This window comes from Cygnus olor, chromosome 7, assembly GCF_009769625.2.
Source record: "Cygnus olor isolate bCygOlo1 chromosome 7, bCygOlo1.pri.v2, whole genome shotgun sequence".
NCBI lineage: Eukaryota > Metazoa > Chordata > Aves > Anseriformes > Anatidae > Cygnus > Cygnus olor.
In genome coordinates this window covers 1393034-1407645 of record NC_049175.1, presented here as the reverse complement: position 1 = coordinate 1407645, position 14612 = coordinate 1393034, and the positions used below count along the sequence as shown (strand labels likewise).

At 36.5% G+C, this 14612-nt stretch overlaps 1 protein-coding gene across 1 annotated transcript in view; it reads right to left on the bottom strand.

Moving 5' to 3' along the window:
* The window catches only part of KAT6B (lysine acetyltransferase 6B), a 109520-nt gene that overhangs the window by 6664 nt on the left and 88244 nt on the right, over positions 1 to 14612 (bottom strand). The window contains 5 exon segments of the mRNA XM_040563724.1: positions 873 to 997; positions 1000 to 1138; positions 1757 to 1916; positions 3899 to 4013; positions 4016 to 4130. Coding sequence (XP_040419658.1) covers positions 873 to 997; positions 1000 to 1138; positions 1757 to 1916; positions 3899 to 4013; positions 4016 to 4130 — 654 coding nt within the window.

Sequence of the window (14612 nt, the reverse complement as noted above, 5' to 3'; positions counted from 1 at the left end):
ATTTCTGATTTCTATTTTACAAAAAAAAAAAGTATATTTAAAAAGTAAAAGCAAAGGAAATGCACCTCAAGCTTCACATTGGTCTTACCACTACAATAAAGAATCCCATGGTTAGCTGCTATAAAGCAAGCTAGCTAATATTTTATTTCTATTGCTATGCATATATATTTCTCAGAGACTGATAGTTTCTTTGAAGTCTGTTAATTGAAAATAAAAACAAAAAGACACTCCAATTCCCTAATTCTCACCAAAGACACCTAAACACATGCTAAATCATGTGTTTTAAAATTTTGGGGTGCTTATTTCAGTAATTTAAGCCATTCAAACAGCTAACTTCTCAACAAAATTCAAGACTATGTAAACACTGCAGCAAGCAGAAATTGACATTTCAATTTCTTTGAGATGAGAAGAATATGGTTTAAAACATAACTGCCTTTTTGTCTGGAAAAAAAGTACTCCCCTTACAGATTTCCTGTATTAATGGACTGTAAGAATTCAAACCCCTCAAATTGGAGTCCATCTTAAAATGAAAAAGGGAAAAAGGAAAAACCATTAAAATATTGAATCAGTACCAATGCCCAACAGCAGATGGCAGTCACTAGTTTAAAAATAAACACGAAATTCTGATTTCTTTGGTGGCACCCATGTTTTTACATGTGACAAATTTATAAGATAAAGAAAAAATTGAAAAGATAAAAAGTTGGATGGAAGGGAAGAAAACAAATACAGGAAGCATTCAGTGCTCTAACGATACAGAAAAGAACTAAAACAGTCTAATAAATACTTGTAAACAAAATAGGCTGTTATTGTGATGATAATGCTTTTATTGAAATCAGAGTTAAATGACAAAATCAAACCACTGAATAACACACCTTTCTTTTTATGGCCAGCGACTGTGGCTTTGTCAGCCGGGGAGGTGAACTCTGCTGATTCTCATCCCCACCATCCTCCTCGCTGCTCTCCTTAGATTGCTCTGTGGATTGCCCTCGTTCCCCACCACTGCCACACTTTCTGGAGATCGCAAATATTTATTTTTAGATTGTACTTTTGCAGGTGATTGCCTACTATTAGTTCTTGTGGAGAAAATTTCTTGCTCTTCCTTTTCCCAGCAGCTAGCTTGCTCCATCAGACGCTCAGCCTGAAGGGTTGAGGTTAAAATAACGGGTCACTGAAACAGCATTTACTTAGCCATATCCTTTACGTTCAGCTAAAGAGTTACAATAAGTCAACCCTGATTAGCACTGCTGGCTAACCTAGCAACAACATTTCAGCTGAATCATCTAGTAGGCTCCTTTACAACAGTTAGGATAACAAACCAAAGAAGATTGCATTTCATGGGATATTTAGCACTATTAATGATGCAGCGAATTGATTTAAGTCCTTTAGCACTACATTACATGCCCACTGACATGGATCACTTGAGCAAGTTCATAACACAAAGAATCAATTGACATTGCAGCCCCTGAGCTCTGCACCAAATTTGATCTGATTACATGCTCCTTGACTACCTCAGGAGTGATAAATACAGCTCCACAACAAGAGATTCACGTTTTTAAGTTTTAATATTCATCCCCCAAAAGTTACCACGTCTTGCTGAGCAGTTTCCAAAACTGTGTGTTACAACATAATCAGTATCCTCCATAATTAGGCAGAGGTCAAAATTACAACTGCTCTATTTAAGGTAGCCTACTGTTGAATATTAGGGAATGATGAAATTGAAAAGAAAGGAAATTCAGAAAAAAGTTGCTGCTATTACCTCCTTTTCTGCTTCTCTCTCTTCTTCAGAAACTGCAGCATTAGAAACTAACAGAGGAGTCCATCTCAAGCTTTCAGGATCTACTTCATTAATACGTGGATTTGCTTTCAGTTTCTCCATATGACTTGAAATCAGCTTTTCCCTTCTAATAATTACAAATCTACAATCCAACAAACAGTATTTTATTTTAGAAAGTGATCATGTAAAACAATCTTCCTACAGATTAAATCCTTTTGCACAATAACCTGTGAAAATAGACTGGTAAAGCAACAGATTAATCAACTAAAAATAACAGCTAATGTACATAGATAACATACACTGCTGACTGTTTTCTAAGAAAGTAAGGAAACAACAGTTGATGAAAGGAAACCCAACCACTAAACATCACTAGGGAAGAAAGTTAAGTTGTTATAGTAAACCAGTCTAAATACATGCAGTAGGTTTAGTGTAGGCCCTCACTCTGCCAGAGCAGTTTCCAATTTTAATATGGCATACAAATAAAAACAGAAAACACTGTGGATCATGAAGCAAAGACTGAGAAACTTGTAATACTGTAACTGAAGATGGCAGCTAACTGGACACGAAAGCACGTTATAAACACAGGTCTTCTAACAAAACATTAAAATGTACCTCTCTACTATGCTGATGCAGTAGAAAACAGCTTCCTAATTATTATGAAGTAGCATATCAAATGTAGACAAAGGACTAACATAATAGTACTATGCTAGCACATTCCCCGCTGAAGTATCCTGTTATAAAGTAAATAACTATAAAAGTTTAAACTTCTTTTAAGCAAGGATTTTGAAGGCTTAAAAAAAAAAAAAAAGATTAAGTGATTAAGTGACAACATTACTTTTCCACCAGAGAATACTTGGAAAAAAAAATCATATCCGAGTGAAAATTTTTTGCAGAACTGTGACAAACCTCTACTGCACTAATGTAAGAAAATGAATTAAACGTAAGAAATAATAAGGAACCATTCCTGACTCCTAAGGTAAATCTCTGGACAGGCATTTCAAAGATGTGATTTCTTTTCCTGGCTCAGCCACTGACCTGGATACCTTTAGCCGGGTCAGTTCATGTCCCTGTCTAAGCTTTACTACCTGTGGAAAAAAAAAAAAACTAACTGACTGCATTTATAAAGTAATTTGAATTCTGTAGATGAAAAAGCATTATTTTCTAACTGGATGACAGTATTCAAAGCCTATAGTAATTTGTGAAAGGGCACAAGTTTCACACAAGAAATTAATACATACTTATTTCTCTCGTAAAATGCTTTTGTCCCATCAGGTTGCCTACAAATAAGCACCCCAGAAAATTAAGGTTTTATTCTAACGACAGCCTTCTAAACCACTCTCATAACACTATCTGTAGGCCAATCTCCTTTTTGAATACTTGCATTCTTATCAGTTCAAAACTTGCTAGTTTTGAATACTAGTACTGGTGCACATAAAAGTTACCGAGGCTGAGCTAATCTGTGATCTTCATTTTATTTCTTGGCACCTCACTGTTTGCAAGGCAATTTCACTTAATTATGTTTCCACGATTGGACCATCCAGAAAGAATTAAGGTCTTGAGAAACACAAATACCACTGAAAGTCATTTAATGCTTTTTGTATAAAAAAATAAAAATTAAAATTAAAAAATGCAATACATAAAATTACTCAGTGTTTAAAACAGCAATCACAATCATTAAGAAAGATGACATTCACAAAATAGGAACTCACCTTCTCAGTGCATTAACTTTCAATATTGATCATAGCATTAAATATAAACTCTAAAAAAAAAAGTTTGTATTCCCAGTACCTTGGGCAGGACTTCACGAAGAGCTGACCCAATCCTATGACTTTTGTGAAATTCAGTAATGACTGAAAAATGGGTTTGTAGAGAGAGGCTGCCACCCATAAAACCAAATCTTTCCCTCATTGGTATTCAAAGCAATATATTTGCAAAGCAACAGTCAGGAATTGTACTTACAGATGATGATACTAAATGAAACGGCCTTACTGACTTCTTCAGTAGATTGTTATTCATTTTAAAGTCAGAATTTTACATGGGCATTTTTTATATCACGTGTTTTGTATGCAGAGAAAGTAAGTATTTGTCTCATCATTTTTTTTAATTTTTATAAGATTCACTGACCTATCTTCTCTTTTATCTATCATACTATGCTGCTGCAGGGTTGTGGCAATATCATGCGGACACATTCCTGTAGCTCGACTCATTCCTTTGATGCTGATTTGTTTTTCATGGGGCAGTTAAGGTATTCTAAAATTACACTTTTCCAGTAAGCCAAGTATGAGAGACGACCCAGATCAGACAACGGCTTTTCAGGGGATCCTGCTTGACCCTCTCTTCTAGAAAGTAAAATAGCCTAGAATGAAAAGAAACAAAATATCTTACTAAGAGAACATAACTAAAGAATTTAAACTACCCTTTAAGAAAGTTGGTATTAATAGAGAGCTCAGCATAACATTATTGGCAACACTTGCAATTAAATAAATCCTATCCACAAAAGAGATTGTTTTTCATAATTATAATGACATTTAAAAAGATTAAGTTCTTTTAGAGATTCAAACATTACGAGAATCAAACAAAAGCCCCTTTCTAATCATAAGGCAAGGAGGAAAGAAAGCCAGCACGTTTCAGCAGGTCTCATCATACACGTTCTCATTTAGAACTACAGGTGTCTGGCCTTTTCAGAAGCTTTTACATTACTGAAGCCAAGAATTTTCAGAAGAATCTCAACAGGAACTGTCACAGGTAGCACCAGTTAGGTCAGTTTTCTTCATGAAGCCTCAAGTGACAAATTTTTGATTAAACAGTTAGTCATTGTATTTGAGGTGACATAATTCACAAGTTGAATTACTAGAATTACTTAGAAATAATAATAAAAAAAACCTCCGTTAATTCATGTTCAAGAGCATTCACATAATTCCAGTTTGCAGTCTTCACAACTAACTTATCAGCTATTACATAATATTAATTTTCCTATATATAATATACGTCCTCATTTTATCTTCTATACACATAATATGTCCTTTTCAATTGTCTTCAGCTTTAAGAAGCTTTTACAATTCAAAGTAGAACACACCTGCTTGGAGATAACAGAAGAACTCTGGTATTTGCCACCATTAAAACTAATTCAGGAGAAAGAAGAAAATAACACAATTAATAAAAGGTATCCTTCTAGAGTATTTTATCTCTCCATGGTAATATTCTGCACTGTGCCATTACAAATGCTACCAAAATTTGGGTCTTAAGAAAAACAGGCTTACAAAATGCTTTTTCCAACATAAGCTAGGACACGACGCTTATGGAATTACATTACTCCAAGTCACCTGGAGTCCACCAACATATATAGTTTTCATCTACCAATGTTCTTCTGAAATAATTTACTTTAAAAAGTTGGAATCCTTCCTTTAATTGTTAAAAGATTGCTCTAAACATACCCAACACATCCATGTCATATTTGTTAAGCAAATCCTCGTCTGTTTCTCCACAAAGTTTCTGGTAACCAACTTCACTACAAATTTAAAACATACGATGTACACCCAGCTGAGTGAAGCAGTGTCTGTTTCCATGTTTTGCTGCATGTTCTACTATATACACATTGTACGCATATGCACATGCATTTATATATGCATGTACACACATACACTTATTTATAGCTAAAAATAAAATGCACACATGTATTTTCACTCAGCCTGAAAAAAATGTCTTCACTTTTGGGGGGACAACACAAAAGGTCCGCTACAGAATTTGGAAAACACATGTTGAATGGCCATCACAGTCTAACCTCCAGTTTGCATAAAAAATGTTTAAACAGAGAGAAGCAATTATAGTACTACTTTCCAAGTGATCACTAGCAACATGCAACTGAAATACGTAGCGTCACGTTCATATCCATTAGCGTGACTTACAATAAGGTGCTACCACTTCAAGAGGAATGCCATCCCACATCTGCCTACTTCTACACAGGCACACAGAAGCCTACATAAAGCCTGCCAATATCTGCAAGGTACCACTGGAAATTCAGCAAGTAATTTATTCTGTCTTACAGAAGAAACACTACCTTGGACCTCAAGAAAAGGACGGTACTTCAACATTCCAAGTGGCAGCATATGAAAACTTTGTAGTCGGATGATGCATCTGAGTACTAATTGTAACTGTTGTTGACAAGAGCTTTCACGTTCAAAAACAGATTGCATCTTGACTAGTTTGAAGAATTGTTGCTTTACTTCCAAATGCACAAAAGGAGACCTAGACTTTATGTATAGCCCACTCTGTATAATTGTGTAAAGAGTTTTACTTGTACCAATTTTGGATCATCTTGTTTACAACTTAGAAAGACGAGTTCTATACCAAGATGTTGTTGCCTACAGAAAAGGATGCAGCAGTACAAGTCGTGACAGGAGTCTCAATAAAGAAAAAGACAGGGAGAAGCACATAGATTTTAAAAGAATTCCATGAAGAGAACTTACAGTTGACTTCAAGTAACTATACAGTTTAAACTACCAACTTAACATTCAAGAAAATTTGGGCACTAATAGCAAGTATCTGTAAGCTTCCTGTTTCCATTTTTCTCATAATAACATGGCTGTAACTAGACTTCCTTGATAAACATCTAACAAGACTGAAGAACCACTATCAAGAGTTAGTGTTATTAATTACGCAACTGCAAATAGCCTTAGACTTTACTAGTATACCCTTGCACATCAGATTCTTCCAGTGGTTGGGGACTTAAGAGATTAGCTCTCAATGGTCATTTGACATATTCTACATCCAAGTATTGAAACTTATCCTACACGTCAATAACATGCGTTGGTATTTTTCCTTCAACCTTCCTACAATACAACGTACACTTAACCAAGATACAGATATTCTATAGAATCAGAAATACAGACCTGAGCTAACAGTCTTAGTTATGTGTAACAGGCACTGAATGAAAGTTTCTCTTTTAAGATTCTGTGAATTGAATGACATCTATTAAATTAAACTTACCAAAGAGATGCCAAATAATTGATCTAAGTTGCAGGTAAATAAAAAACAATGATCTTGATAGCTCAGTATCTATCCTGAAGCATCTGAAATGAGTACAATATGTCCCTGTTAAACACATACCCCTAGGGTCAATGTGTCTACCTAATCTTAATAATGGATAGCCTCAAGTGAAAACCTGAAAAAACTCTCACACCGTAACACCTGACTTGTGACTGCGAACAATGGCAACATTCAGAGGACAAAATATAGCTACTCCCCAGCACCCATTGGTAAAGAAGTCAGACTGTATGCTAAAAAAAATAAAAATAAAATAATTTTAAGACTTAAGCTAGAAAAACAGAGTTGTCTGTCTCATCATCTGTGCATGTAAATGGTGGTATCAAAAAAACTTAAAAGACAAAATACCATTAATGGTTTTTATTTCTTGTCCTACCTCCAACCTTCAGAGTGAACCAACATGCCACATGCCATTACAGACTTTGATTTTTGTCACACAACCTCTCCAGAGCCACTAAGGTTTCATCTTATTCAGTATTTAAAAACAGAATAAATTCGATCTGAGAAAGGAAAAATTAGTGTAAGATACATATATTTTATGCCTTCACCACAAACTTAGGAGGTAGTTCGACATTAAAAGTATACAGTTGAGAAATTAACGTGAGCAGTTATCTTGTACTTTGAATCTGCAGCATTCCTAATATGCAGCTCCTCTAAGTAATTAGCTACAACAGTCTACAACACATTTACATAAAAAAGTAACATTAATACATCTGTGCAAGCCTCCAAAAACCTTTAGTCAGTCAGCTACTACTTCTGTTACAATCAGCACTGTCTCTGTAACAGATAAAACTGTGTGGGATTAGAGGCCCAACTTGATAGTACCTTGTTCCAACAGTGGCCAACAGGAAACAAACAAACAAACAAACAAACAACAACAAAAAACCACACATGGGACAGACTAAAATAGGCAACCATCTTGTGAAATCCACAGAGAAAGTTTTATCTGTCCAAACAAATCACACCAGATCTATATCACCACCCTCATGCTTCTTGACACCTTCTAAGATCTTGGTAAGATCTGTTGTACCACTGTCTTTTGCAAACAGTGGAGTCCATCTTCCTCCTCCATCTACTGCATTTACCTGTGTGCTCACTAGTACTGTTCTTTAGTGTAGTTTCTACTAATTTGCTTGATACTGACATAAGGCGAACTAACTTGTATCTCTCTAACTCAAAAACTGGGGTCACATTAGCCCCTTTCAGTCCTGCAACACTGATGTACGCAGTTTTAGGTGCACTTCAGGTTACAAACTGCCATGAGCTGCTATTTCATTACAAAGTCCCTTTTAGTTCCACATCCTTCTTACCCTGCCAAACACACTTCTAAACTTCACCCACTTAGCTTTCTGATAAGAAGTCTAACTTAATCCTTAAGCAGTAGTCACTCCACAGTTTTAAATAAGGCGGACACAATCTCACTTAAGATAGCTGAATTAAACTTTATTATCTGTTGAAGAAATATAGACCTGTCACTTTGCTTTTGACATGGCAGTCAATGCAGGCATGCTCTCAAAGGTGTAAGGAGGCAGAGACGCACATTACATAGAGGCCAGAAGCACAGGAAGAAGCTGCAAATAAAGACACTAAATGACTGAATTGGTATACTGAGGGAGACCAAGTGACAGAAGGATGTCAAATGAGGTTTGAAGATGTTTGAAGGACTCTCTGCAATTTGTGTGTTCTCTATACATGCCTTATATTCTACGGCAATGAAAAAAATCAATTTATTTCATTTCTGAGGGCTGCATTTCATTTCTGAGGGCTGCATTTCATTTCGGAAATGAAAAGTTTTGCAAAAAAGAGATCTAGCTATAAAGTTCAGTTTCTTTGGGTGTGTTTAAGACTCACCACAATCATTATAAAGTCATTAGGTTTTCAAATAAGTTAAGTAATTTAACTTGAATCAAGTAAACCACAAAACAGAAATCCCAGTCTTGTCCTCCCTTCCCTTCATCCCACCATTTGCCACCTGGATGTATGAGACTGAATTATGCATTTGTGCATGCAAGAGAAGAGCAAGGCCATACAGTGGCTCAGTTATGCACAGAAGTAGCTAAAATGTGGTACATGTAATGCACAGGATTGAATGAACACTTCATTAGTGGTTTCCTGTTCACCTGAGAATTAAGTGAGCTTAGCTAATATTAAGGTTTTGAACATGTATTTTTGATGTAATTGTATTTAGTATTTCCGTTTTTAGAAAACTTTATATACTGGAAAGATTCTACAAAGGCTGCATTTTACAGTAAATACAGAGATTACTTTGTTTAGCTTAAGAGTAAGCAGTAGTCTATTGGTTAGCATCTATACTTCAGAGAATTAAGAATTGCAGCAGAGTATTATTAAGGAGGTGAAACGGAGGGCTACATTTGGCTTATAAAGAGCATGTTATTAATCCTCTTTTTACGAAGGTATCACAACATCTTTCACAATCTCAAACAGGCAATATAATTGTGCATTTTGTTGAAAATTCAACATACAAACAGAATACAATCCACCCAGAGCATCCTGGGGACAGTTTTTCAATGCGAAGTACTCAGGAAGATGCCGCCAGCTGAACCTCTATTATCATTTCTTGTGTTCTACTACCCATGTGCATTTGACAGATCAACCTCACCATGCGTGCCACACACAATGAACTATGGACTTTGTGCCAAATTAACACAACAATTCCTCCACTCATGTAATAAAATAAATTGAAAAACTAAACGATTTTTTTTGAGTCTTCTCCCTTATCTACCATGTTCTAGGAAATCTATAGTATTAATCTCTGAATTAAAAAAAAAAAATACAAATACTAGTGAAGTCCTATGTTCTTAGAACTGGGCCAGAATATAGCTTACAAAAACTCCTTCACATTGATTACTAATTAACATCAGCTTGATTGAAAAATCACATTGACTTTAATATTAGTATTACATGCCCTTATACATCCTTTGTTAAAGGGGAAAAATACCATTCTGTCAATCTTCCATACAGACTATTTGAATGTCTTAATTACTTGGAAACAAAAGGACAAACATCTTAAATTAGGATGTGTTACCAGAGTATTCCAGAGTCCTCATCTTGGATCATCCTAGCTGTTCCAAAAAAACCACTTCATTCAGTTTGTAATTGCTACTTAAATTAAACCTTTTTTTTTTTTCCAAAGTCATCCGCAGATTAGATTAGTTTATAATCTTACAGAAAAGCTGCAATGACATGCTGCAAGCATTTCTTTCAAAAATAGAGAAGCACTGGTGGTAGTTCAATGAAAGAAAAGCTGAGCTTTGCTGCACTGAAAACACTACAGAGAACTGTTTACATCCTATTTCCTCTCCACACATTCATAGATTTATTAATAAACATAACACACAGCCCTCTAATAGGAATAACTCTTGCAGAGCACAAGAACAATACAGAAAATGCAATGTAGCAGAGGAAGGACTCCTAAGAGTCTTTCAGCAGGTAAATTAACCCTAACACTGCAACCTATTGGACTCCACTAGAAACAGCAGTGGGCTTAGCAGGTACGAAATACCTATTCTGTTCAGCAGGGTTTCATCAAGACAACTTCCTTTCATACTTTTTAGGCTACCATCTTTCATGTTTCCTCATGAAAATGCTTGATTGTCATCATGTTGCCTTGCTTCAGAGAGAAAAATTTCTACTGTGAATTTTACTTCATTTACATGGAAGAAAAAAACTTTCCACCTTCTGCAGTGCAAAGGATCACAATTTAATGGAAGTAACGTTCCATATAATTGCAAATGCATTAATTTATTGCTTCTGTATTAAATACCCAAACAATACACAACACATCACATCTGAATAATCTTCCAATCAGCTTTACTTCCACAAGTCAGATGGTATTCTTGTAATGTGTAATAACTGAGCATCAGTGTGGGAAATAAACCAAATGAAGCAAGACCCAAATTCAGATCTGCTAAGCATGACTTCCAAAAGTAATTGTCTTTCACCACTCTAATTTGTCTTAGAGCAAAACATGAAAGTCAGCTGAAATGGTTGCAAACTTACTCAAGACTTGCCTGTGTAGAGCACCATTTTAAAAACAGGTTACAACCCATAAACAGGAATGACATAGCTTAGAACAACTGCCAGGTTGCCAGTTCGCCAGTTCTCACAGTCATAAAACTGCTACTGAGCTGCTACAACATACAGCACGTCATAATAAGGTCAAGTGTCACCAGCTTCAATTTGCTTTAGAGATGTGTCATCTGTATGCACTACTATTCAGCAGTTGAGATGTATATGGCTTAGCTGCCTGCGAATCAAGGACAAGACAGACAACAAAGACAGAAACACAATCGCCATCCCAAGGGACATGCTTGTTCTCTAGCCATGCACTAACGCCACTTCAATCACATTGAACAGCTGTTCCAAACTACTGTCAAGGCACAACTAAACCCTGTACTATCCTTCTGGAACTGTTCAGTTGTACTAACAATAGCAATACGTCACTGATCCTATCAATAGGTTTGAATTTGTTCAGAACTAGAAGAACCTTAGCACTTGTTACATTATTTACACCAAGTAATATAATGATGACACAAATTCATTTATTTCATTTATTGTCACAGTTGTCCAGACTTTGTCTTTTTTGAAGACATACATAATATTTGTCACATTTCAGCCACTAAGGATGATCCCCCATTTGCCACGATTTCTCAGAGAAGATACGGAAAGGTCTGACAATCCTGTCAGCCAGCCCTCTTGGGTACATGTCACATCTGGTCCCATGAATCTGGATTTATTTTACTTATGAACTCTTTAACTTGATCTTTCTTTACCATGGATGCCACCTCTCTCCACTCCATAAATTCTGCCACACCTGAGAGCACCACACAGTGCCTACTTGATTCAGCAGCAGGGCCACACTCTCCCTTTATCCTTACTTTGGCTGTCCACATGCTTTTAAGAGCTCTCTTGTTGCTCTCCACATACCTCAGGTGCAACTCCAACCAAGCTCTGCTTTAATCCCACTCCTGCATGTGTAAGCAATGGCAATCCCACTTCCAAATTCAGCAGACTTCATTTTAGCTGAGTCAGGATCTCTCCCTGCAGCCTAGCAGGCTTTGTCACACCTGTTATTTTCATGAACATTAGGAGGAGTCATCTACAGTTTGAGGAAACTGACCCTGAAGATCAATGTCCTGTTCTCCTTTGACTTTCACAGCAGTCTCTCACAGGATACCACTTATCAATCCTCTAAACAAGGCAAAACAGTGGGCTTTAGCCTATTACTCACCATCCTTGCTTCCCTCAGGATCTAAAACCCTACTATCTCATGGCCACTACAGCTTAGGCTGTCATGACAGTTACTTGTCTGATCAACACCTCTTTATTTGTGAGTAGCAGATCCAGCAAAGCATTTACCTTTGCTGGTCCTTCCAACATCTATGACAAAATAGTAACTCAAACATACTGCAGAAATCTGGTGGATTGCTTGTATCCTGTTGTGAAGATTGTTTCAACAAGTCCCTTAGAACAAGGGCCTTCCCCAACAGATGTCAACCATTTGCTAAGAAGGTTCACCCTCTTCCCTATGTGATTAGGCTTACGAACACCCACCACAATGTTCTTGCTTGCTGCCCTCTTGAGTGATTTTGGGGTATAAGGCCTCCCTCAACCGGCATATCACCCAGGCCATAACAGAGGTCCATGCTTTCAAGTCATTCCTTTGTGTAGAGCCCAACCTCCTGTCAGTGGCTTCCCTGCCTGTGCTTCCTGAAGAGACTATATCCGTTTATTGCACCAGTCCAGTCTTCTCAGCTGTTCCAACTCATCTCTGTAAACCCTCTAACCTATTTATATAGGTTATATATATATATATATATATATGAACAACTATTTAAATAACAGATGACAAACAGGTATTTTAACTGATCACTTACTTGGTCCAGAGCGATTACCTTATCAACAGGAACATCTGGAGTTCAAATGCACGTTGCAACTCTATACCAACTGTACAGATTAACTGTATCACAAACTAGAACAACAATACATGCAATTAAGTGTTTGGATCAAACCCTATTATTCACCTCATTATGTTCCATACTTAAGTAATCACCAATGAAGGCTGGATGCAAGTCTATCTGCCAGGGAAGGCAGATGAAAAACGTCACCACTGACAGGAACTACTAGACAGTAGTAAAGGGACAGGAACTGCATACTGATGTCATGAAAATGAGAGTCAAATAGGAGCAGGCCGCTTTGAAGTTAAGAACTGATCTTAATCTACTTATGTTTCCCTCATTTTAAACTGTTTTTAAATGGAATTCTGCTGTGAGGGCTACACTTCACTGAGTATTTTAATGCACTAATAACCAAAGCATCCAGGCACATAGACACTACATGAGTAAAATGAGAAATGAATGCAATATTAACGTTCTGAACTTGAATCTGATTTATAAAGATAATAGTTCTTCTCAAACATTGTTCAACTTAAACCTGTCAATTGCAGGTTCATAGTTAAGAATGCACATCACAGTATAGAAGTTTACATATACTTCCACCAGCAGCATAGAAAGTATTCCAACACCCCTGAAGTAGCTCTCACACAGAAGAAAGAATCAAGTTACTTATGAAAGTTTTCCAGATACAGACATTAAAGATGCCAATGCAGTGCTGAAAACCCTGAGCAGGAAAAATATCTGCAATAAAAAAAAAAAGTCCAACTGCTGCCAGAAGTTGTGAACAGCTTAAGATCTACTTCTCAGATGGAGGGCCTTAGTCATAAAATGGAGTCTTTCTGAAAGAGTCTTAAAAGCAATAGCATTTGCTTAAAAGATTGCCCTTATGTAATCAGCACCGCTCAACCCCTATTTATGTATACATTGTTAATATTTCTGTCAGAACAAGACGTATTTGTGAAAAAATCCATCCAGGGGAAAAGAAGCAACCAGTGAACTGTTTGCCTTTGCATGTTCTGAGTTCTTCTCAGTCTCTTTGAAGGCCAAACCCCACAAATCAATTACCAGACTCAGATGGAATCAACCACTTTTCCATTTAACTTTGTTTTGTTTGAAACATAACCAAGTAAACTAAGTCCATTAATATGGAAAGGAAGAACACGTAATTCTTCATGCAACGTTCAGTATCAAACCAGAGATCTGAAGGAACAGCATAACTGCATTTATAACATACCAGTGTCTCAAATGAAGATCTCCCTCAAACCAGCATTTCAAGTTATCATTAGAGACTTCCTTTTGTCTCATAAATACCAGATATTTCATTTTGAAATTATATTAAGTTGAAGACAGGTTCAAAAAGGTAGTTGGAAAAATCACAACAGCTGAGGATTCAGAAAAGACAGCTCAATGCGATTAGGTCAGCTCAGCGTTCCTAGTTCAGAGGTGTGACCATGAGTAAAAGGCAGAAATAGGTAAGGTGAAAGTGTGAGCTTATTAAGACTTAAGATCTCTAAAACTGTAATTCATGTTATATTTTTTCCATAACTATTCTGTGTGCCTCTGGTCTGTTCTTATCTATGTAAACGGGAGGAAGGTCAAGGACAGAGGATCTTAAATAGGTGTTACTACCCTCTTTGAAAGCACTTTTGAGGCAGCTTCAAAAGACCCCAAGACCAAGATCCACACAAACACTTAAAAAAAAAAAAAAAAAAAAAGAAAAAAGACTAGCTGTAACTTGAGATGCTCAGATCTGTGAACAACCTGCTACATTCTCTTTTCTTCTTTGTCTGGTTGAAGAAAAGCTTTCTTCCTGATGAACAGAGGAAGCCAAAAGATTCTCTCATTATTGTTGTAAGAAATAATGCCAGCTCTCATTCCTT